The sequence below is a fragment of the Sus scrofa genome, chromosome 12 (genome assembly GCF_000003025.6).
Source record: "Sus scrofa isolate TJ Tabasco breed Duroc chromosome 12, Sscrofa11.1, whole genome shotgun sequence".
NCBI lineage: Eukaryota > Metazoa > Chordata > Mammalia > Artiodactyla > Suidae > Sus > Sus scrofa.
The window spans coordinates 23,702,985-23,724,180 of record NC_010454.4 but is presented as its reverse complement, the minus strand read 5'-3'; the positions used below and the strand labels follow the sequence as shown (position 1 = coordinate 23,724,180).

Sequence of the window (21,196 nt, the reverse complement as noted above, 5' to 3'; positions counted from 1 at the left end):
AGTTAAGAAGTCTTTGTTTTTTCACTTCCCTCTTACACTGATGCAGAGAACATCAACTAACATCTATGTCACAATTGTATTCTCCAGTCAACTGAAACGACAGGTTGGCCACCCATACAGGAGTCTGGCAAAAATCAATGAAAGCATTCTGTGAGAATCAATTGGTTATAAGGAATTTGCAGTTGTACATTATTATTTGTAAATTCTGTGCTTCACATCCTTTACATCAGCACAATTTATGATAAATTTGTGTGTGTGTATATATATATGCATACATTCCCGTTTTCTCTTGACAATCAGCTGTTCAACACTTATCAGCACATGTCCTGGTCTAGAACATGTTATTCATGTGTCATTTCATAAATACTCACTAGATGCCAAGGGAGGGGGGAAAATACAGTTAATCAATGAACAAACGACGTGGCCACAGTCGCACATCGCAAGCGGCACAGGAGGGACCGGAGCCAGGGGTACTGTCCTCCCAGGGTCAGCGGCTCTCTTCCAGGACTAGCTTAGGCTTCCCAGGGCCACCCCACCTTACCCGCGGGTTGGGGGGGGGCTCGGCCTGAGCACCTGGGAAGTGAAAAACCGGGGTCGCAGTAGGGGGCTAACTGCTAGGCGAGAAGAAGCCCATTGCCAATCGCAGCCCAGGCCGCGCGCAACGTCACGCTCCGTAGAGGCCTGCGCGAGCAAGCTCTGGGGAAAGGGGCGTGGCTATCACGCCAGGAAGTGACGCCACCAGGGGCGGGGCTCGGCGGCGGCGGCGCGCGGCCTGGGCTCGCGCTGGGCTCCGCGCGCCCCCCGCCCCCTGTATGAGGCAGAGGCCGCGGTGGCCGTTAGCGCTGTCGCTCCGGGGGCCGCGGCGGGCGGGGCTCCGGCGGGGCCCGGCCTAGTCCCCACCCCAGCCCGGCTCCCAGCCGCCCGCCCTCCCTCCCTCTCCCCGATGCAGGGGGCCGAACTCCGGGATGGCGAGGCGGCGGCGGCGGCCGCTTCGTACCGCGTCCTGAGCCGCCTGCTCGGCTATGGAGAGGCGGCCCCCGAGCCAGGCCCGCCGCCGCCGCCCCCGGGCCATGGCCCCGCGCCGCCACCCTTCCTCGCGCGGCCCGGCCCGCGGGGCTCCAGGCCGCCGCAGCTGATGGTGTTCCGCAACGTGGGTCGGCCGCCGGAGGAGGAGGACGCGGAGGCGGCCCCGGATCCGGGACCCTCAGAACTGCTGTGTCCCCGGCACCGCTGTGCTCTGGACCCCAAGGCCCTGCCTCCGGGGTTGGCGCTCGAGCGGACCTGGGGTCCGGCAGCTGGACTAGAGGCGCAGTTGGCGGCCCTGGGGCTCGGGCAGTCGGCGGGGCCGGGAGTCAAGACGGTCAGCGGGGGTTGCTGCCCATGTCCGTGCCCCCCGCAGCCGCCCCCTCCGCAGCCCCAGCCGCCTGCTGCCGCCCCGCAGGCCGGGGAGGACCCCACGGAAACCAGCGACGCGCTGCTGGTCCTAGAGGGCTTGGAGTCGGAGGCCGAGAGCCTGGAGACTAACAGCTGCTCGGAAGAGGAGCTCAGCAGCCCGGGCCGCGGAGGAGGAGGGGGCGGCCGGCTTCTGCTGCAGCCCCCTGGCCCTGAATTACCCCCGGTGCCCTTCCCAATGCAGGACTTGGTCCTTCCAGGGCGCCTGAGTAGAGGGGAGCAGCAGCAACAGCAGCAGCAACCTCCCCCGCCCCCACCTCCTCCTGGGCCCCTCCGGCCGCTCGCGGGCCCTTCTCGGAAGGGCTCCCTCAAAATTCGCCTCAGTCGCCTCTTTCGCACGAAGAGCTGCAACGGTGGCTCCGGCGGTGGGGATGGGGCCGGCAAGAGGCCTTCTGGAGAGCTGGCTGCTTCAGCTGGGAGCCTGACAGACATGGGAGGCTCTGCGGGCCGGGAGCTGGACACCGGGAGGTGAGACCGGCTGGGGCGGGCGGGCGGGCGGGCTGCCTGATAAACTTCCCCCTTCTTCTTTCATTTTCCCTTTTATTGTACTGCTAACACGATCCTGACAGTGCTTAGGCAATGGTCTTCATAAGGAGGCAGAGACTGCGGGCTAAAGGTGGTGACATTGCTCATTAGGTCAGCGCCCATTGTGGGAGCAGCATTCACTCTGAGAATTCACTCCCAGGTGAGACTTCTCAGCTGGTTAGAATTTCTCTAATCAGGAGATAATTTGAAATCATTCCCCACACGCCTACCCTGGCCCAGCTTTTAAAGTTTTTACAAGGTATCTTATCTATCCTAACCCCTGGCAGAGAGCTTGCTGGAAATGTGGGCCCTCTGGGGCAAAAAAGTTGATGTTGCGTTTTGACTCCCTTGCTGATTCTTCTGTGTACCAGCACCCCACTCCCTTCACACTCATGTGTAGAGATGATAGGACAGACTTGTGAGGTTATAGGCCTGCAGCAGTCAGTTGGGCAGCTCTATTCACAGTTTTAATGTTTTCTTGGTTGGTCGCTTAGGTGTGCTTGGTATCCCAGCCTGTGTGCTGACCACTGGGAGAAAAAATTGCTTTTCTCAAGCCCATATGAGAATTCTAAGTATGAGCTATAGGCATTGATACATGAGTTCTAGGCCAGTTGATGAAGATTCCAAACTTAGACGTGGAGTTTTTTCCTGCATTTCTGAAGGGTTGAATCCAGTGTTAGATCTGTAGGTTGTTTGTATTGCCCTTGTGGTGTGCACTGCTGAGTGGGTTCTTAGAAAGATTGGAACTGGTTTTGGTGCAGCTCCTGTGATGGGTTCGTGAGACATCCTGACAGTCACAACCCAAGGCTGAAAAAACAGACAAATAAACAGAACTTTACTGTGCCCCAGTATCACGTGGAATGCTCTGGGAAAAGATCAGAGGGCCCCAGAATTCCAATTTTTAAAAAACTCCCCAGTTGGTTCTGAGGTATGATCTGGACTGGAATCACTCATCCATGGACTTCTCTTTTCACGAGAACTTGTACTCCCAGAGGAAAGTGTGGGATCAGTTTGATTTTGTTGCCGTCTCTGAACAGCTGTGCCAGGGGCTCATCCTGGGTTCAGACCAAACCTAAACTCCAGAAAGAAATCAGTAGGCAGATGTCTGTTGCCCGTTCAGGTAGACGTATGTTTCCGCATCTGCCTGGCAGTGAGCTCATGCTGGGCGCTCGGGTCTGAAAAAGTGTGTGGCTGCTGAAACAGCTTTTTTTGTGGGAGACTCTGCATTTGATGCCCCACTTAACCAGTTTAGATGAAATTTTCATCAGCTGGGGGGTGCGGAGGGGAGGGCAGGATGGAAGCTGTGGGTAACGACAGGATAGATTGCTAATTTTCCTGTGGTTTGTCTTGCCTTTGTTCCATATTGACCAGGACTTGGTCTAAGATTCCAGAGACACCAAATATGAGGTGTGGCGTGAAATTAGCTGCTACGTCTAATAGATTAGGAAGAGGAAAAGACATATAACATCATACGGGTTTTTGCCTTTGGAAGCAGAATTTAATGGTCATTGGCTTCTCTTGTCACCAAGCCTCACAGTAAGCACAATACAGATTTCTACTGCAGAGCACATTGGGCTGTGGCTCTGCAAAGAAGCTTAGTGCAGGGCACTGGAGAATTACATTTCTTGGTCCAAGAGCTCTTCTGATGAATTGGAAAAGAGCTAGGTCTTCCTGTATGAACGTTTGGTTGACTGCTGTTAGGAGGCAGCATGTTGCACAGAGAATGTGACCATCTCGATTCCATTTAGGAATCCAATGGCAGCTGTGGGATGCAGGCCAATTTTGCCGTCTTCATGCCCCCCCCTTTTTCAGTCTGTAAAATGGGAGTGATTCCTGTCTTGTTCCTGTCCTTATAGAAATAGAGTGAAGACAAGAGAAACTGAGAGGGAATATTTTGTGCTTTTGGAGGAAAAGCATTATGATGGAACTGGTGATTTAAAAAAAAATGCTTAGGACTTGGTGCTGTTAGATTTGCTTGTTAGCTTTTCCGCAGCTTACTATGTGCCAGTCTTGCTGGCAGCCTCGCACTGTGAGAAACTTGGTAAGTCTGGCCAGGGTAGTTGTGATTTCTATGGCTCTGCACCTCCTTCATAAATCCGCCCTGTTGGAAGGAAGGATAAGTTTGGATTTTTTGCTTGTTCTCTTGTTTTGATTGGTAGGACCTGAAAGCCATGAGAAATGTCAGTCTTTTGCTAGAAGGTATGTGTCTGCCTTCTTATTGTTGGCTGGAGTTAATTATGAATCTCTGCATCTTTGCTGTGTAATTCGGGGCTTTTACAATAACCTCTGGGCATGATTCTCTTTGCTCTTCTCAGTATCTACCTCTCCCCATCGCTGTCACTAGAAAGTACCTCTTCGAATCATTTTAAAGCTAAACAGTTTCTATGTTTTAACTTGAAGCAAGACTTTATTTCCTTTCAGATGCTAAGTTGACCTTCCTGGATGTACTGAGTCTTAAGTCTAGTACGAGTTAACTTAGAGAACTCTTTTGAAGTGAGGGAAGAAATGGGCCCACCAGCTAATCAGGTTTCTGTTTTGGAGAACTGGGCTAGGCTGTGTAACACACACATATGTTGGAATTCAGAGAGCTGGGCTTGATGCCTGTGGGCTTCGGTGTTATATAGGCTTGCTATTTCAGGAAAACCAGTGAGTTCCCTTGTCTGTTTCACATATGTTGAGCTGATTGTCTTCCTTTGTATTTGGTGAGAAATAGTATTTGATCCGACTTTTTTGAATCATTACATAACGCACACTTGGTTGGAAATGGGTACCTTGTTCACTTCTCTAGGTTTGTTTTTCTTCATATGTAACAATTGAGGCTATTAATGGCAGTCTTCAAAGTTGTGAGGAGGAAAAATGGAGAACAGTTCTGTAGTGGTTGCCTATCTATTTGTTTGGGAAAAAAAGATACAATTCTGGAAAGAGATGCAGGCTGCCTTGGCATCAGTCTGGGGCCCTGCTGTCGTGGACAGACCTGGCAGACATGAGAAACCCTTTTCTCTGTTTTCTTGGGTCTTCAAGTCTAAGGGAGGTTTTCTTTTTTTTCTTTCTTTCTTTTTTTTTTTTTTTTTTTTTTTTTTGAGAAAGAGCTGAGAGCAAGATTTGGTGGTGTGGTGAGGAGGGTCTGACTTTATGTCTGGATTTTGGGTCCATACTCTGTTGATCTTTTTAACTGTTTTTCCATGGAGTGGTTGTGGCTGGCACCTTTCTTTTGGAATGAGCAGCCTGGCTTCAGAAATCTCTGTCCATTTGGCTCTTGCGTCTTTTACTTCTTAACGTTTTGCCCACTGACATTCCTAAGGTTTTAGACCTTGGGCTACGCTTCTGGGCTTTTCCCTGGAAGTTCCCTCCATAGATTCTTTAGTTGGTTTATGGTGGAGTTTTGGATCTGACCTTGTTGCACAGATGTCTGTGTATTGGAACTAAAAATGAACACATGGTTTTTGTGCCTGTAGCACATGAACAGACACTGGCTTATGATGTGTTGGAAATGGCACAGCCTGGCTAACTTGGCACTGTGTGCTTTAACAGGGGCAGAGGTACATTGTGGCTGCAAAACCTGATATTTGGGCATCCTACTTTATTTCTCGGCTTTTTAGGGCTGCACCCCGGGCATATGGAAGTTCCCAGGCTAGGGGTCGAAACAGAGCTGCAGCTGCCAGCCTGCACCACAACTCGGGATCCAAGCCAAGTCTTCGACCTACACCACAGCTCACAGCAACACCAGATCCTTAACCCACTAAGCGAGGCCAGGGATTGAACCCATGTCCTCGTGGATTCTAGTTGGGTTCTTTTCTGCTGGGCCACAATGGGAACTCCTGTGGACATCCTACTTTAGAAATTAAAAAAGGATACGTGTAAGACTTAAGACACTGTCGAGGGGATTTATGCACAAGCGTGGGAGAGCAATACTCTTTCATTGTTTATAGTTTAGGTTTCAAGGAATTTAAACAGTGGCAATGGTTGTATCAGTGTGTTGTCCGCCTGTCTAGTGTAGTGCTTTTAATGCCTTTTATCCCACACACCTGTTGCCATACCAGTAGTGATTTACAGAGAGGAAATGGACAGAGGCGTCCTATCTCTGTTACCTGCAGCACACGCGGTGCATAGCTGACACTGGACTGCTAGCCTCAAAGAAAAGCTTTAACCTAAGGTCTTGTTCTGCCACCTAGGCCTCGCCCGCCAAGTCCTACCCTACCCCACCCCTCAGGTCTTTCGCTGCTGAGATGCTAATAGCCCACTGGCAGAGTTACAGTGGCTTAACTTTGTACCCTGATGTTTGTTAAGGTGATCTGGGGAGAAGTAAAATAACACGGGAATGTAGCAGATAGAAGAGTTAGTTAAAAACGTTAACTGGGAGTTCCCGATGTGGTGCAGTGGGGTCAGTGGTGTCTTGGGAGCACTGGGACACAGGTTCAATCCTCGGTCCAGCACAGTGGGTTAAGGATCTGGTGTTGCCATGGCAGCTGCTGCTTAGGTTGAGACTACGGCTGAAATCTGATCCCTGGCCTGGGAACTCCATATGCTGCAAGGCAGCCAAAAATGGGGGGAGGGGGGAAGGTTATCTGTGGTCCTATTATTCATGTTGCTCTCCAAAAAACAGCATATCCAGCTTAGAATGGTTATCATTTTAAATGTTTCCTGTATACACAAGGAGATGTATAAAGGGTATGTACTAGAATAACAACGAAATGTACACCCACCACTAGGCTTAACAAATCGAATGTCATCAGTACCTCTAAAGACCCCGGTGTGTTACTTCCCGTTTACAGCTCTCCCCTCCCCCGTGGAACCACCATCTTCAATTTTCTATTAATCATTCCCTTGCTTTGTTTTTTTTATGGTTGTCTAGATTGGTCTTTTCATGAATGACTGTCATTAGCATGCTCTCAGGATCCTTGAGACAGAAACTGCTTTGGATTTTTAGTTAGACAATATCTCCCCAAAGAGCGAAGGAAGCACTCGTTTATTATTAGCCTTTCAGCCTCTTAGACCTTCTCCCTGTCTAAGCTTCCAGCTCTGGGGCCCCTTTATTTGCCAGAAAGAGCCATTCCAAGGCTCTCAGATGGCTCTGCCTGGGTTTAGAGTCATATGCATTTCTTTTTCTAGATCTTAGAAGCTATGATTTTCTTCTTCTGAATGCTGGGGGCGGGGAGAAGATGAGCTGGAGTGAGAAGGCCTCCGCAAGATGTGTGCTTTTGGGTACTGCTGTTCTTCAGTGCTTGGCACTCAGGAGGCCCGTCCTCAGCATGGGCAGATGGCAGAGTAATGCAGCTTCCTTTCAAAAGAGGCAAACGGCCAAATGGCTGAGGTGTGAACCCTTTGAAAGGCCAGTGCTTTAGGCTTCTGCTTGCTGAGTTTAATGTTGTATCCACGAGTTATGGAACAGAAATCAGCTTGGAAGCTCTTGAGTCTTCAAGTTCATGTCCAGTGGAATTAACTTGCCATTCCAGGCCTCTGGAGTGTCAGGACTAAGGTGCAGACTGCCATGAGCAACTTTCATAAATAGAGGGGCTATGTGTGCCGTGTCTTGTTCAGATGCAGTCACCTCTCCTGGGTGTGCCACGTGCAAGGTGTTCACAGCAGGCCCCAGAAGGCAGCGTGGAGGTGGTGGCAGTGGGAGTGTGAGACAGGTCAGGAGAGGGAATCCAGCGTCTGGCTATTTCTGAGTGAGGTCTTCACAGTATGGTTTTGAAATTCTGTTTGAAGTGAGTTCTGAGTAGTGCAGACACCTGTGTTAAAACGTATATGCATAAAGATCTTCCAAAGTTAGGAGTTCCCGTCGTGGCGCAGTGGTTAACAAATCCGACTAGGAACCATGAGGTTGCGGATTCAGTCCCTGCCCTTGCTCAGTGGGTTAACGATCCGGCGTTGCCGTGAGCTGTGGTGTAGGTTGCAGACGCGGCTCGGATCCCACGTTGCTGTGGCTCTGACGTAGGCCGGTGGCTACAGCTCCGATTCAACCCCTAGCCTGGGGACCTCCATATGCCGCGGGAGCGGCCCAAGAAATAGCAAAAAAAGACAAAAAAAAAAACTTCCAAAGTTAAATAATTTTAAATAGGATTTCATTTTGGATTTTCTTTGCTTCTGCCCTAGTCTATTGGTGCAGTTGAAGTCTTACTCAGTCCTTTGGATGAGAGTAATTTTGGAAAGTGAGCCGGCTACAAGGCGTGGAGTCAGGCGTTAAATTTGGCAGTGGAATTGTTTTTTTAAAGTCCGATTTATTGAGATATAATTTATATACCACCTAAAGTTCTCTTTGGTTTTTTTGGCTGCACTCTCGGCACGTGGAAGTTCCCGGGCCAGGGATCGAACTCACGCTACAGTTATGAGTTGCACCCCAGCTGCGGCAACTCTGGATTCTTAACCTGCTGCACCACAAGTGAACGTCCTAAAATTCACCTTTTTCCGTTCTCGGTTTTAATAATTTTGACAAATGTCAAAATCATAGCCTTTGCCCCAAAGTAGACCTCTTTTCATTGCCTTCACAAGTTCTTTCCCTTGTAGTCATTTCAGTCATCCCGAGGTGGACTTTTTGAACCTAGCACAGGGCTAGCCAGAAAGTCTTTATCAGAATCTTTTGGATTTTTTTTTCATTTCTCACTAAAAAACCAGTGGAAATTGGTGCAAAGTGAAGTTACCTTTGGAGTATTTTCATGGGAGAGCTGGGTTTTCCAGGTGGTTGGGAGCAGCATCAAGGAGCAGTCATGGAGTGCCCGTCATGGTGCAGTGGTTAGCAGATCCAACTAGGGAACCGAGAGGTTTCGGGTTCAATCCCTGGCCTTGCTCAGTGGGTTAAGGATCCGGTGTTGCTGTGAGCTGTGGTGTAGGTTGCAGACTCGGCTCGGATCCCGCGTTGCTGTGGCTCTGGTGAAGGCTTGGCAGCTGCAGCTCCGATTCGACCCCTAGCCTGGGAACCTCCATATGGCGTGGGAGTGGCCCTAGAAAAGGCAAAAAGACAAAGAAAAAAAAAATAGGAGCAGTCATAGGAGAGCGCTGTGACCAGCAGCTTAGGGGAGGGGGCTGCCTTCTTTGGGTAGAGCCCCTCACTCAAAGAGGCCCCCTTGTTCTCCAGTGCCTTTGACCCGTAGCTTGGGGCATTTGTGTAGAAACCAGAGGTGTTACTGGTCGAAGATTGCATGTGTAGCAGTTCCCGCTGTTGTGCAACAAGATCAATGATGTCTTTGCAGCAGCAGGGGCTCGGGTTCGATCCCTGTCCTGGCACATTGGGTTAAAGATCTGACATTTCTGCAGCTATGGCATAGGTTGCAGCTCCAGCTTGGATTTGATCCCTGGCCAGGGAACTCCAAATGCTGAGGGATGGCCGGAAAAGAAAAAGAAAGAAAAAAAAAAAAGGTTGTATGTTCGTCCTGGGGTGCTCTTCTCAAGCCCCCAGATCTTGGCCGGTTCACTTCGGGACCTCCTGATCCTAGGGGCAGGCCCAGGGTGAAAGCTGTTGCTCTGAGATGGCACCTGTTCAGGGCAAGAACCTTCCTTTTAGCTTCCATGTGAAAATCAGTTCTGCATCCGACTTCCTTCCTCCAGAAATGGACTTACTAATTACACTCAAGGTGTTTTACTCTTTTAATGTGCTGGGCGTGGAAAGATCCAAAGAGATTTCTTACTGCTTTGTAGGCTGGTGAATTCTGTAGCCAGATCTATTTAAGGAATTGCCTTAATTATTTCATTCTCCCCCTTGAAATTTTAGGCTTTATTACAGAAGTGTGGCTGACAATGACTAGGATTTGCTTTTGTTTTTTTCTGTGCATCTGGAATTGAGTGTTGCAGTGACTTCAATGCATGTGTGTTCATGCCCCGCCTCATTCTCCCTCTGTGCTTTCTCACCCCCAGGAAACCCAGGTTGACAAGAACTCAAAGTGCCTTTTCTCCAGTCTCCTTCAGCCCCCTGTTCACAGGTAAGGGCGATTGCTTTCTTTTTCTTCTGATACCTGAAAGTGGCAATGTTCTGAGACCTGTCAGGAAGCACTTGCAGATGCATCACAGAGGGAGGGAGCTTCAGGCATGTCTGCAGTTATTTTCTTCTTTCCGCGCCCGCTGGCTTTGGGGTGAGGCTATTTTTATGGTGTGGAATGTGTTCTTGACTTTGGATGCTTTATAGTTTGAGGTAGAGACTGCTGGCTGGTAATTAGGTGGCCCTAGCAGTTATGCAGTGTTTTAGTTCAGGGCCATCACATATAAATTAAAAGTAGGGATTACGGATTTATGGGCTCATAGTGCATGAAGGACTCTCTAGAAGTCATGCAATTCTTGTGCCTGCTTCCATGAAAGGAGTTCATGGATTATCTAATAAACATGATCCATGAGGATCTGGTCTATTTTTAAAGACTTGGGGCAAAGGGAATCACATGAACTCTTGTCTAACCCATTATAGGGGCTAGCAGTTCTTGCAGCTGTTAGCGTTCTTCATTGTATCCAATTTAAGTGTCTCCTCTTGCAGCAGGGAACACAGTTGCTAAAGTAGGAAAGCGGGCAAATGTCCTTTTGCCTTCTCCTTCAAAGGAGGGCTCTTTCTGAGAGGGAGACTGTTTGTTATGTGAGTCAGGTGCGAAGCTCCTGCTTAAATGAGCTGGAGAGAGGGCGTTCTGGAGCACAGAGCCTTCCGTCACAGAAACTCAGTGCTCCTCACCAGGCATGGCCGAGAAGCCTGTAAACCGAATCCCAGTTTCAAGCTCTTTGGGCTGTTGTGTCCCTCAAAAAGATGACTGCAAAAAATGTGATCTGGGAACAGACATTTCCAGGAAAATGTTAAGCAGGCTCGTGGAACCCCCATTCCTGGGTAGACCACCATGAGCTGTCAGGTGAGTTGGTGCCTGTGATAGGCACAGATGGGGAAGGAGGGCCTCTGTTCTTCTCCCAAGCCAAGAATTACAGGATCTTAACCTGTAGCAGAATGTCTTCCTAGTTAATAGTTGTTTCCTTTTTAAAACGATAAAACCCATATTTGTAGTTTCAGGTTCCATGTTCTTTTTTCAAAGAGCCTTAGCTCTCTTGAATTACATCCTTTAAATGCTAAACTACCTCCGATCTAGACCTCTCTGACCTTCCAGAAACACAGCTGCCTGGCTCATTGCATTGCTCTGGGCAGCTAGGCCCTCAGTTATTGAGCTGTGTGATGAGTTCCTAGAATGTCCACTGATGACTTTTGGAAGAGCTTTTTCGCTTATCTCAGTTAGTGTTCAAGGCCTTTGTTAAAAAATTGTATGTGGGAGTTGCCCTTGTGGCTTAGTGGTAACGAACCTGACCAGTGTCCACAAGGACACGGGTTCGATCCCTGGCCTCACTCAGTGGGTTAAGTATCCGGTCTTGCTGGTGAGCTGTGGTGTAGGTCACAGATGTGGCTCAAATCAGGCATTGCTGTGGCTGTGGCATAGGCCAGCAGCTGCAGCTCCGATTCAGCCCCTAGCCTGGGAACGTCCACATGCCACATGTGTGGCCCTAAAAAAGCAAAAAACAAAACGAAACAAAACACAACTGTATAAAGATTCTGAAGGCCCAGTCCCCTGGCCTTTTAGAGATACTCGTTTCCTCATTTTCTTAACTGGGAAACATTAAAATTCTAGCTGAAGGGCCAATTCAGCTTCCTAAATAAGAAAAAGGTGTTGAAAGTTACACCCTTAGGGCCAAGTTAGAGAAATCCCAAGTTATGACCTGTGGATCAGACCTACCAGAACCAACCTATTCTTGGAGTTCCCGCTATGGTGCAACAGATCAGGCAGCATCTTTGCAACACCATGTCTCAGGTTCGATCTCCAGCCCGGCAGAGTGGGGTAAAGGACTGGGCAGTGCCGCAGCTGCAGCGTAGGTGGGGCAGCCAAAAAAGAAAGGGGAAAAAAAGAACAAACCTATTCTTGGCTATCAACCTGTTGTTGATAAAATAACCCCTCATTCTCTGGTGCTGGAGAGAAGGTAGATGGGGTCGAGCGGCAAGAGGGAGTGTATACGGCTGAGGACAGAACTGCAGGACATGCCGGGAAGTCAGAGAAACCATGTGCCCCCTCCCCCCCTAGGGAAACTTCCTCTAGGCTTACCTGACTTGTGGCTGACTGAGGAAGAAGTGAATTATTAAGGTTTTAAGTGCACTTTTCAGCCTTTGTAGCCTCAGCTATTAGGAATCAGTTGATATCTGAAATGATTGGTTCTCTCATGAGTGAATATTCTAGAAAATCTAAATGTGGCAAGCAGAGTGCCCGTCATGGCGCAGCGGAAACGAGTCTTGACTAGGAACCATGAGGTTGCAGGTTTGATCCCTGGCCTCCATCAGTGGGTTAAGGATCTGGCGTTGCCATGAGCTGTGGTGTAGGTCACAGACTCTGCTCGGATGTGGCATTGCTGTGGCCTAGGCCAGCAGTTGTAGCTCCGATTTGACCCCTAGCTTGGGAACCTCCATATGCTGCAGGTGCGACCCTAAAAAAAATTTAAAAATTAATGTGGAAAGCCATTTAGGAAGAAGTTAGGGATAACATTGGGACCTTTTTCTGCCTTCAGCTTACCACCATTTCTTACATTTTAATGACACCTGCTTCCCATGTCCATCTGGGCTGGTAACAAGCTGCTTGTCTTGTTCCCTGAGGCAGAAATTGGTTTACAAGTCTAGAAATAAATGGTGTGGCTTCCATTTGAGTAAAGAAGACTTCTTGTTCCAGGTTATATCCTCAGTGGCAGAGCCAGCATTAGATGGTGTTTCCACTGTCAGTCTCATGTTCTCCTAAAGATCCTTGATCTTTATCAGGGTAAAGGAATGATAGGACTTAAAATTGAGTTCCCAAGAGTTCCTGTGTGGCTCAGTGGGTTAAGAACCCCGCATAGTGTCCATGAGGATGCGGGTTCAATCCCTGGCCTCAATCAGTGGGTTAAGGATCTGATGTTGCTGCAAGCTGTGCCTTGGAACTAGTGTTGCTGTGGCGTAGGCCTGCAGCTGCAGCTCCAATTTGACCCCCTAGGCAAGGAACTTCCATATGCTGCAGGTGTGGCCTTAAAAAGAATAAATAAATACAATTGACTTCTCAGATGTTATGGGGGGATCCAGCCATGGGAGCATTAGATCCTGAGTTTCCTGAGAGCCACAGACTGCTAGCCTCTCTTGCTTGCCCTTTGCTTCCCTTTGCTTCTTGGCCTTGGCTTTGGGCAAGGCGCTTCTGTAACATGCTTGCTCCATGAATCTCTCAGGTGAAACAGTATCACTTGTGGACGTGGACATCTCTCAGCGGGGCCTGACCTCTCCACACCCTCCAACTCCCCCTCCTCCTCCAAGAAGAAGCCTCAGCCTCCTAGGTATAGTCTCCTCCCCTCTCTGCCTTCTTGCCTTAGGGGGAGGGCGCGCGCTGTGAACCTGTTGTTCTCTGCCTGGAGCCAAACAAGCTCCTTGGTTGCTCCGGATGGCCCAACTATTTCCTGTCCCTTTCTCAGCACCCGGTCATCTCATGAAACATCTCCCAAAGTGGTTAAATGGGTCTCCTCCTGCCTGCATGCTAGAACATTACTGTCCACGTGTGCTTAGATCAGTATTTATCTTGCCCTGTATCTACTGCTAGTGGGCAGCTTTAAGAATATCGTGGAGTTCCCGTCATGGCGCAGTGGTTAACGAATCCGACTAGGAACCATGAGGTTGCAGGTTCGGTCCCTGCCCTTGCTCAGTGGGTTAACGATCCGGCGTTGCCATGAGCTGTGGTGTAGGTTGCAGACATGGCTCGGATCCAGCGTTGCTGTGGCTCTGGCGTAGGCCGGTGGCTACAGCTCCGATTCGACTCCTAGCCTGGGAACCTCCATATGCCGAGGGAGCGGCCCAAGAAATAGCAAAAAAAAAAAAAAAAAAAAAAAAAAAAAAAAAAAAAAAAAAAAAAGCTTTAAAGAATATCCTGGCTGCAGTTCCCGTTGTGGCGCAGTGGAAATGAATCCAACTAGGAACCATGAGGACGGAGGTTTGATCCCTGGCCTTGCTCAGTGGATTAAGGATCTGGCGTTGCAGTGAGCTGTGGTGTAGGTTGCAGATGCGGCTCGGATCCGGCATGGCTGTGGCTGTGGCTGTGGTGTAGACTGGCAGCTACAGCTCCGATTCAACCCCTAGCCTGGGAACCTCCATATGCCATGGGTGTGGCCCTAAAAATACAAAAAGAAAAAAAAAAAAAAAAAAAAGAATATCCTTGCTTTCCTGCTTTCAAGCAAAGGAAACCAGATTAAGATGATCATTGCCCTCTGTGCAAAAAGACAGGGTGAAGGTCAGGCCATCTTACCCCAGTGGGCAGCCTGGGGTTCCTTCTCCCTGTCCTCAGCCTTCACCTTGCTCATTCTGCGCTCATATTTCTGAACCTCTTGCTTTTGTTTCTCTTTTCTAGATGATATCAGTGGGACGCTGCCTACATCTGTCCTTGTGGCTCCGATGGGGTCTTCCCTGCAGTCTTTCCCCCTACCTCCGCCTCCTCCACCCCATGCCCCAGGTTAGCTTAGCTTAGAGGCAAGACTTGCAAGAGGGGGAGTACAAAGTGATAGACCTTTGAGGGATGGAAGAAATCTATTTGTGGAAATAACAGAACTTATGAGAAAGCTTAAATACTATCCCCTTGGCTGGACTAGAACTTCTTGGAAATGAGGCCAAGAACTGGTTTTTCTAACCCATTTTCTTTATGGAGGTGCATCTGATTTTTGTTAGACATAAAAAACTATTGGGGAGCTCCCGCTGTGACGCAGTGGGATTGGTGGCGTCTTAGGAGCACTGGGGCGTGGGTTCCCAGCCCAGCACAGTGGGTTAAGGATCCGGTGTTGCCGCAGCTTTGGCTTAGGTCGAGATGGTGGCTGATGTGATCCCTGGCCCTGGAGCTCCATGTACTGTGGGACGGCCAAGAAAAAAAAAAAGTCTATTGGATTTTTTTTGTCTCTGCTGCTGAGACCATCCTTGAGTAGATATCACTTAGGAAGCTGCCTTAATTCCAGTAGAGTGAGGAGGTTTAACATGTTGCTGGTTTTCAAAGCTTTGTGGTTTTTCTAAGCTTTTACTATTTACTGCAGCCTTGTAAATAAGTACCAAGCATTTAGTAGCCCATACCTGCTTTGCCAGCCCTCCGTACCCAAGGAATAAAAAGAATGGAATCAGCATTCTTTTCTGCTTGCCTGGCAACATGTCCTTGCCTGGCAAAATCCGTACCCTTCCTGGGCAAGTAAGCGAGTCACTATTTCCAAGGCTGCTTTACCGGCACTTCACCTCGAGGTGGGAGAAGTTGGATTCGCTCTAGGCTGGTGAAGGCCCTGAAGTAGTCACCTTAGTCAGGTTAGTGAGCAGCTCTCCGCCCCTTTCCTGGGGTTAAAAGCCCCCACCCATCCTTCACAGCTTACACGAGCCCACACAGCTTTTTATCCCAGCCCATCCAGCTTTTCCCCACTGCTTTGGCTTCCACCCTTTCCGGCTTAGCTTCTAATGCCTTGCCCCTCTTCAGTTAGCATCTCTGTTTTGGGGGGAGGGTCTGCTTGAGGCTGGGAACAATGAAGGTGAACAAGTGACCACCACTCCCTTGCTCTGCAGATGCATTTCCCCGGATTGCCCCCACCCGAGCAGCTGAATCCCTGCACAGCCAGCCTCCCCAGCACCTCCAGTGTCCGCTCTACCGGCCCGACTCGAGCAGCTTTGCAGCCAGCCTTCGAGAGTTGGAGAAGGTAGGTGGTGCCTGAGGACTGGTGGCTTGCTCCTCTCGCATTCTCCTACTTCTGTACCAGTCTCGCCTTTTGTTGTTTTCAGAGGAAGAGTTGTGTCCTTGCCTCTGCATTTGCAGTGACAAAACAATATGCTGCCATTATTAGTTCTTTAAGAGAGGTCATAAAATTGAATCTGAAAGAAAAATCTGAACATAATGAAGAAAGATTTTGGAGAAATGTTTACCTGGTCTAAGCTGATTGTGGCAGTTAACCGACCCGTGTCCCTCTTCTCTTCTCTGTAGGGCCTTGGTAACGGAATTGTAGGGTTATTCTGTTGCTGTGAAGGATTAAATGTATGATGAGCCTGATGTTCGTTGCTAATGGTTGAGACGCCCTTAGCGGCGTTTACCTACTGCATTGTTTTGGAAACGGGGGGTTCTTGTGGAAGATCGATTGTGCTGAAAACCTTGGCATTTCTCTGTTCCGTTAACTACCTGACCACTCCTTCTTCGACAGTGTGGTTGGTATTGGGGGCCGATGAATTGGGAAGATGCAGAGATAAAGCTGAAAGGCAAGCCCGATGGTTCTTTCCTGGTACGAGACAGCTCTGATCCTCGTTACATCCTGAGCCTCAGTTTCCGATCACAGGGTATCACCCATCACACTAGAATGGAGCACTACCGAGGTGAGCGTGCCGCCTTTGAAGGAAGCCTTCTTCCCCCCTTTGCCTTTCTCTGCCTTTGCTATCTGACTTTTTCATTGGAAAGATTCACAGAAATGGAGCTATAAATAGGGGGGGAAATCTCATAGACCCAATTGAATATTGATGTGGACACTGGTTTCGATCAGTAAAAGAAATGGGGGTGCGGGTGGGGGCAGGGAAGGAGAGTAAGAGTTCCATTTAAAAGTATTCTCAGGGAATTCCCGTCGTGGCTCAGTGGTTAACGAATCCAACTAAGAACCATGAGGTTTCGGGTTCCATCCCTGGCCTTGCTCAGTGGGTTAAGGATCCGGCGTTGGCGTGAGCTGTGGTGTATGTCGCGGACATGGCTTGGATCCCGCGTTGCTGTGGCTGTGGCCGGCAGCTGTAGCTCCATTTCGACGCCTAGCCTGGGAACCTCCATATGCCAGGGGAGCAGCCCAAGAAATGGCAAAAAGACAAAAATAAATAAATAAATAATAAAAGTATTCTCAGTATCTTGTCTCCTAAATAGACGAGTCTGAAGAAGACTACTAAAGAACAGAACAAAGCCAGTAAAACTCTCTTGGTAGAAGGAAGAATTAACCTGGGACCATTAGACAAGTTCTCTCAAGCTTTGGTTCATAATTAAACTTACCATCTAGAGATGGTTATCATTAAATCATATATGCAAGGGGGGAGTTTAGTGTTGATCCTGTGACTGTTCTGTTCCAAATTTCTTTGCCTGAGTCACATCAGCTCTTCTGCCAGGCAGGAAGGATCATTCTTTCTTTTGGTCAGTTTTGGAGTCTCATAGGGAGTCGTCATCAGAACTCTGTGAGAGTTTGTGGGATCAGCATGCTTTAGACCGTCCACCTTCCTGCCTGGCAGTATCTCCCGCTCTGTGATCAGGTTGTGCTTACTGGTCCAGTCATATCTAGAAGCTGACTTGCTCAGCACTGCTGCCTGGATTACCTTTGCCCTGGGGCATTCTGTATTTGATGTGGGCCTCAAACTTGTGATGGTCGTTGGTGGTAGGGCTGAGTAATACTACTTTGTCAAAATTCCTGCAATCTGCTACACATTTTATTTGTTTATTTTTGTCTTTTTTAGGGCCGCTTCTTGCGGCATATGGAGGTTCCCAGACTAGGGGTCTAATCAGAGCTGTAGTCACTAGCCTGCATCAGAGCCACAGCAACTCGGGATCCAAGCCGAGTCTGCGACCCACACCACAGCTCACGGCAATCTGCTACACATTTCAGAAGTGTGTAGAACTCTGGGGAGTTTCCGGGACTTGCCCCTCCCATTCCTTATACTCTTCCCACAGGTGATCCACCTGAAATGAGCTGTATTAGATAATGCATTTCAAGTAAGATCCTCTTTCATGCTCTTAAGCGCCACTGCGTCTTTCCTGCTCTCAGCCATGTTCTGCTGGATTGATTTGGTTTGCTTCTCCTGTTGGGCAAGAAGTAGCTGTTTAAGTCAGCATAGCTTTCCTCAGCCCCCACCTCTGCGTTAGAGATGCCTAAAGAGAAAGGGACTTCAGTCCGAAGACCTGAGACCTCAGAGTTCCCGTCATGGCACAGTGGAAGTGAATCTGACTAGGAACCACGAGGTTGTGGGTTCCATCCCTGGTCTCGCTCAGTGGGATAAGGATCCAGTGTTGCCGTGAGCTGTGGTGTAGGTCGCAGACTTGGCTTAGATCTGGCGTTGCTGTGGCTGTGGTGTAGGCTGGCAGCTGCAGCTCCGATTCAACCCCTAGCCTGGGAACCTACATATGCCATGCGTGCAGCCCTAAAAAAAAAAAAAAAAACCCAAAAACCACAGAGACCTGAGAATTCAAAAACTGTGGGGTAGACAACTGTCTGTTTACCCACTGTTCCTAAAAGTTAGCAAAAATTAATCAAACAAAATAAAATGCAAAACAAAGCATTTCAGAGTGAAGTGCTTTTATAAACCTATTAAGATTCTGAGGCATAGAAATGAGGAATAAACACTTGACCTCTAGGTCCCTGATAGGTGAGGTGCCAGGAATGGGAGAACTGTTACAGATGGTTCTCCAATTACTGTTTGTTCAGAGGGACTTTTCTTCCTTGAATGAATGGAATTTTTTTTTTTTTGTCTTTTTGCTATTCTTTGGGCTGCTCCCGCGGCATATGGAGGTTCCCAGGCTAGGGGTCGAATCGGAGCTGTAGCCGCCGGCCTACGCCTGAGCCACAGCAACGCGGGATCTGAGCCGCATCTGCAACCTACACCACAGCTCAAGGCAATGCTGGATCGTTAACCCACTGAGCAAGGGCAGGGACCGAACCCGCAACCTCATGGTTCCTAGTCGAATTCGTTAACCACTGCGCCACGACGGGAACTCCTGAATGGAATTTTTAATAGAAGCTTGTGAGCCTTTCTTTTGCTTGTCTGCAATGGTATGTTTGTCTTCATCTTTTTATGTGATCCTGCAGAGGTGAGAGGAAGACTGAAATCTCCAGTTCTCTGGAGGGATTAGTATCTCTTTTGTGACTCCTTTGGATTTAGTGCTTTAGCTGTTGGGTTTTGTTTTTGTTTTTGTTTTTTGCTTTTTAGGGTCGCACCTGCGGCATATGGAGGTTCCCAGGCTAGGGGTTGAATTGGAGCTATAGCCACAGGCGTATGCCGGAGCCACAGCAGTGCAGGATCTGAGCCTCATCTGTGACCTACACCACAGCTCACAGCAACGCCAGATCCTTAACTCACTGAGTGAAGCCAGGGATTGAACCTGCAACCTCATGGTTCCTGGTAGGATTCGTTTCCGCTGCACCACAACGGGAACTCCTGTTGTCTTTTTAAGCCATGAGAATTCAGGTTTCCTTTTGCTTTGGGGGAATCTAAAGTTTGGGGTGGGATCTTTGTAACACGTCAGGGTGTGGGATATTTATTTATTTACTTATTTATTTTTTAGAGCCATACCCATGATACATGGAGGTTCCCAGGCTAGGGGTCGAACTAGAGCTGCAGCTGCCGGCCTACGCCAGAGCCACAGCAGTGTGAGATCCTTAACTTACTGCATGAGGCCGGGCATCGAGCCCACAACCTCGTGGATGCTAGTTGGGTTTGTTACTGCTGAGCCACAGTGGGAACTCCAGGGCATGGGATTTTAGACATTAAAGAAGAAAAGACTTAGAATTTGATTTTTGTGTCTAACACACATGAATGAGTGAGACCCACAAAACCGCTGCCCCTGGCTCTCCTGGGCATTTCCGTGAATACTCGAAGTTGTAGATCTTCTTGAGGGGATGTCATTTAAACTTGCTTTTGCTAGAGCAGTTTTTTCTTTAGGGTCTGTGGTTTAAAGGTTAGTGTCCATACTCAACAAAAATCTTTTATATCTTTTTTTCTAACTTGAATTCATTATTTAACGAAAACCTTGTAAGACCTGATTTATGTGTTATTAAAGGCAGCTTCTTTCTTTCCATTAGTTGTGAAACAAGCAGGAACAGTGACCTTTGTCTGACTCAGCTTGACCACAAACTACCCTCCCAGAAGCGAGAATCGTTAGAATGTTCACACCAGTCTCTCAGAGCTTTTTAAATTAAGTTTTGCATTTTTACCTCTCCTTATCTTTCTGTGGCAGGAACTTTCAGCCTGTGGTGTCATCCCAAGTTTGAGGATCGCTGTCAGTCAGTGGTGGAGTTCATTAAGAGAGCCATCATGCATTCCAAGAATGGGAAGTTTCTCTATTTCTTGAGATCCAGGGTTCCAGGTAAGGCTGTCGTTACATTATTTAACTTCCTGGGGTATGAGCCAGCATAGGATCTCCACTCCCATCCCTACTCCCACCCCTGCCCTCCCCAAAAGAAAATCAAAAACACTCAAAAGGTTTTTTTTCCTGCCTCTCATAACAACCACTCTTCCCCGAGCCCAAGGGTTAACTCCTGCCCTTGTACATCAATCCCTCAGCTTTGTACCGAGAAGGAATCTTTGCTTCTCTGACCACGTTCGTGAATGAGAAAAGAGATCCCTTGTGAATACTTAACTTTCAGAGGTTTCTTTTTGTCCCTGATCCCAGCATCTCACATTTACATGTGACACAGAGGGCAGGTCATTTCCATGGGGAGCAGAAAAAGTAAGAGTCTTCCTTAGAAGGGCAATGGTGAGTGTCAAGGAAGCTGGATCCCTAAGCCTGCTCTGGATGTGGTCCATTTGTACTAAACTTTCTGTCAAAGCGTAGATACTTTTTTGCCATGTCTTGTCTCTCTCTCAGTATTGAAAACAGAGACTACTCTCCATTTGGGAGCACTGGGCAGTTCGCGTCCTTGCTGGTGTGGTTACGTAACCACAAGTAGGGAGGGGAGAGGAGAGGAGACAGTTTGGAGGAATCCACTTTTATAGTGTTGGGAAAAGTAAAACAGCAAGTTCATCAACTGAGGACTTCGTGAGAGATGAACAGAACTTAAAATGAGAACTTCCTGCTTTTCCGTTGAATCACATTAAGATTCTTAAACAGACTGTGTGCCAAGAAATTGCTCTGAAAAGAAGTTACAGGAGAGCCTCTGGCAGAACATCAGTAACAGGATTGGGCCAGGTTACAGGAATGTGTTTTATAATCTTGGTGATTTAAATAAGGCATGACAGGGTGTGAACTGTATTAATTCTCACTTCATTTAGTATTTGCCTCAGTGCTGTCAACACAGTTGGGTCTCATGCAGTTGACTCGGTTAAAAGGAAAAAGAATCCTTCCTTATAGGAATTGACTGTGTTTAGTAATTTTTAAAATTTTTTACTTTGGGGGGCATTTAACAAACAAATATTTACTTTTTAAACTCAGCATTAAAATTAAGCCACATCTCTACCCTTGGAGAGCTCTTAGCTTCAAAAAGGGCACAGGTAGGAAGATAAAGGCAAGAGCGCATGTTAAATTTG

The 21,196-nt window shown here is 48.3% G+C and overlaps 1 protein-coding gene across 3 annotated transcripts in view; it reads left to right on the top strand.

Moving 5' to 3' along the window:
- The window catches only part of SOCS7 (suppressor of cytokine signaling 7), a 36,313-nt gene continuing 15,870 nt past the window's right edge, over positions 754 to 21,196 (top strand). Inside the window, exons 1-7 of one of the 3 annotated variants that reach the window (NM_001201486.1) lie at positions 1,119 to 1,920; positions 9,829 to 9,893; positions 13,165 to 13,269; positions 14,331 to 14,432; positions 15,512 to 15,642; positions 16,138 to 16,306; positions 19,908 to 20,036. In NM_001201486.1, the coding sequence (NP_001188415.1) occupies positions 1,136 to 1,920; positions 9,829 to 9,893; positions 13,165 to 13,269; positions 14,331 to 14,432; positions 15,512 to 15,642; positions 16,138 to 16,306; positions 19,908 to 20,036 (1,486 nt within the window). In that variant the 5' untranslated portion in view covers positions 1,119 to 1,135. Of the gene's footprint in view, positions 1,921 to 9,828; positions 9,894 to 13,164; positions 13,270 to 14,330; positions 14,433 to 15,511; positions 15,643 to 16,137; positions 16,307 to 19,907; positions 20,037 to 21,196 lie in introns of all 3 variants that reach the window. The other 2 variants (XM_005654014.3, XM_005654015.3) reach the window with 2 other exon arrangements.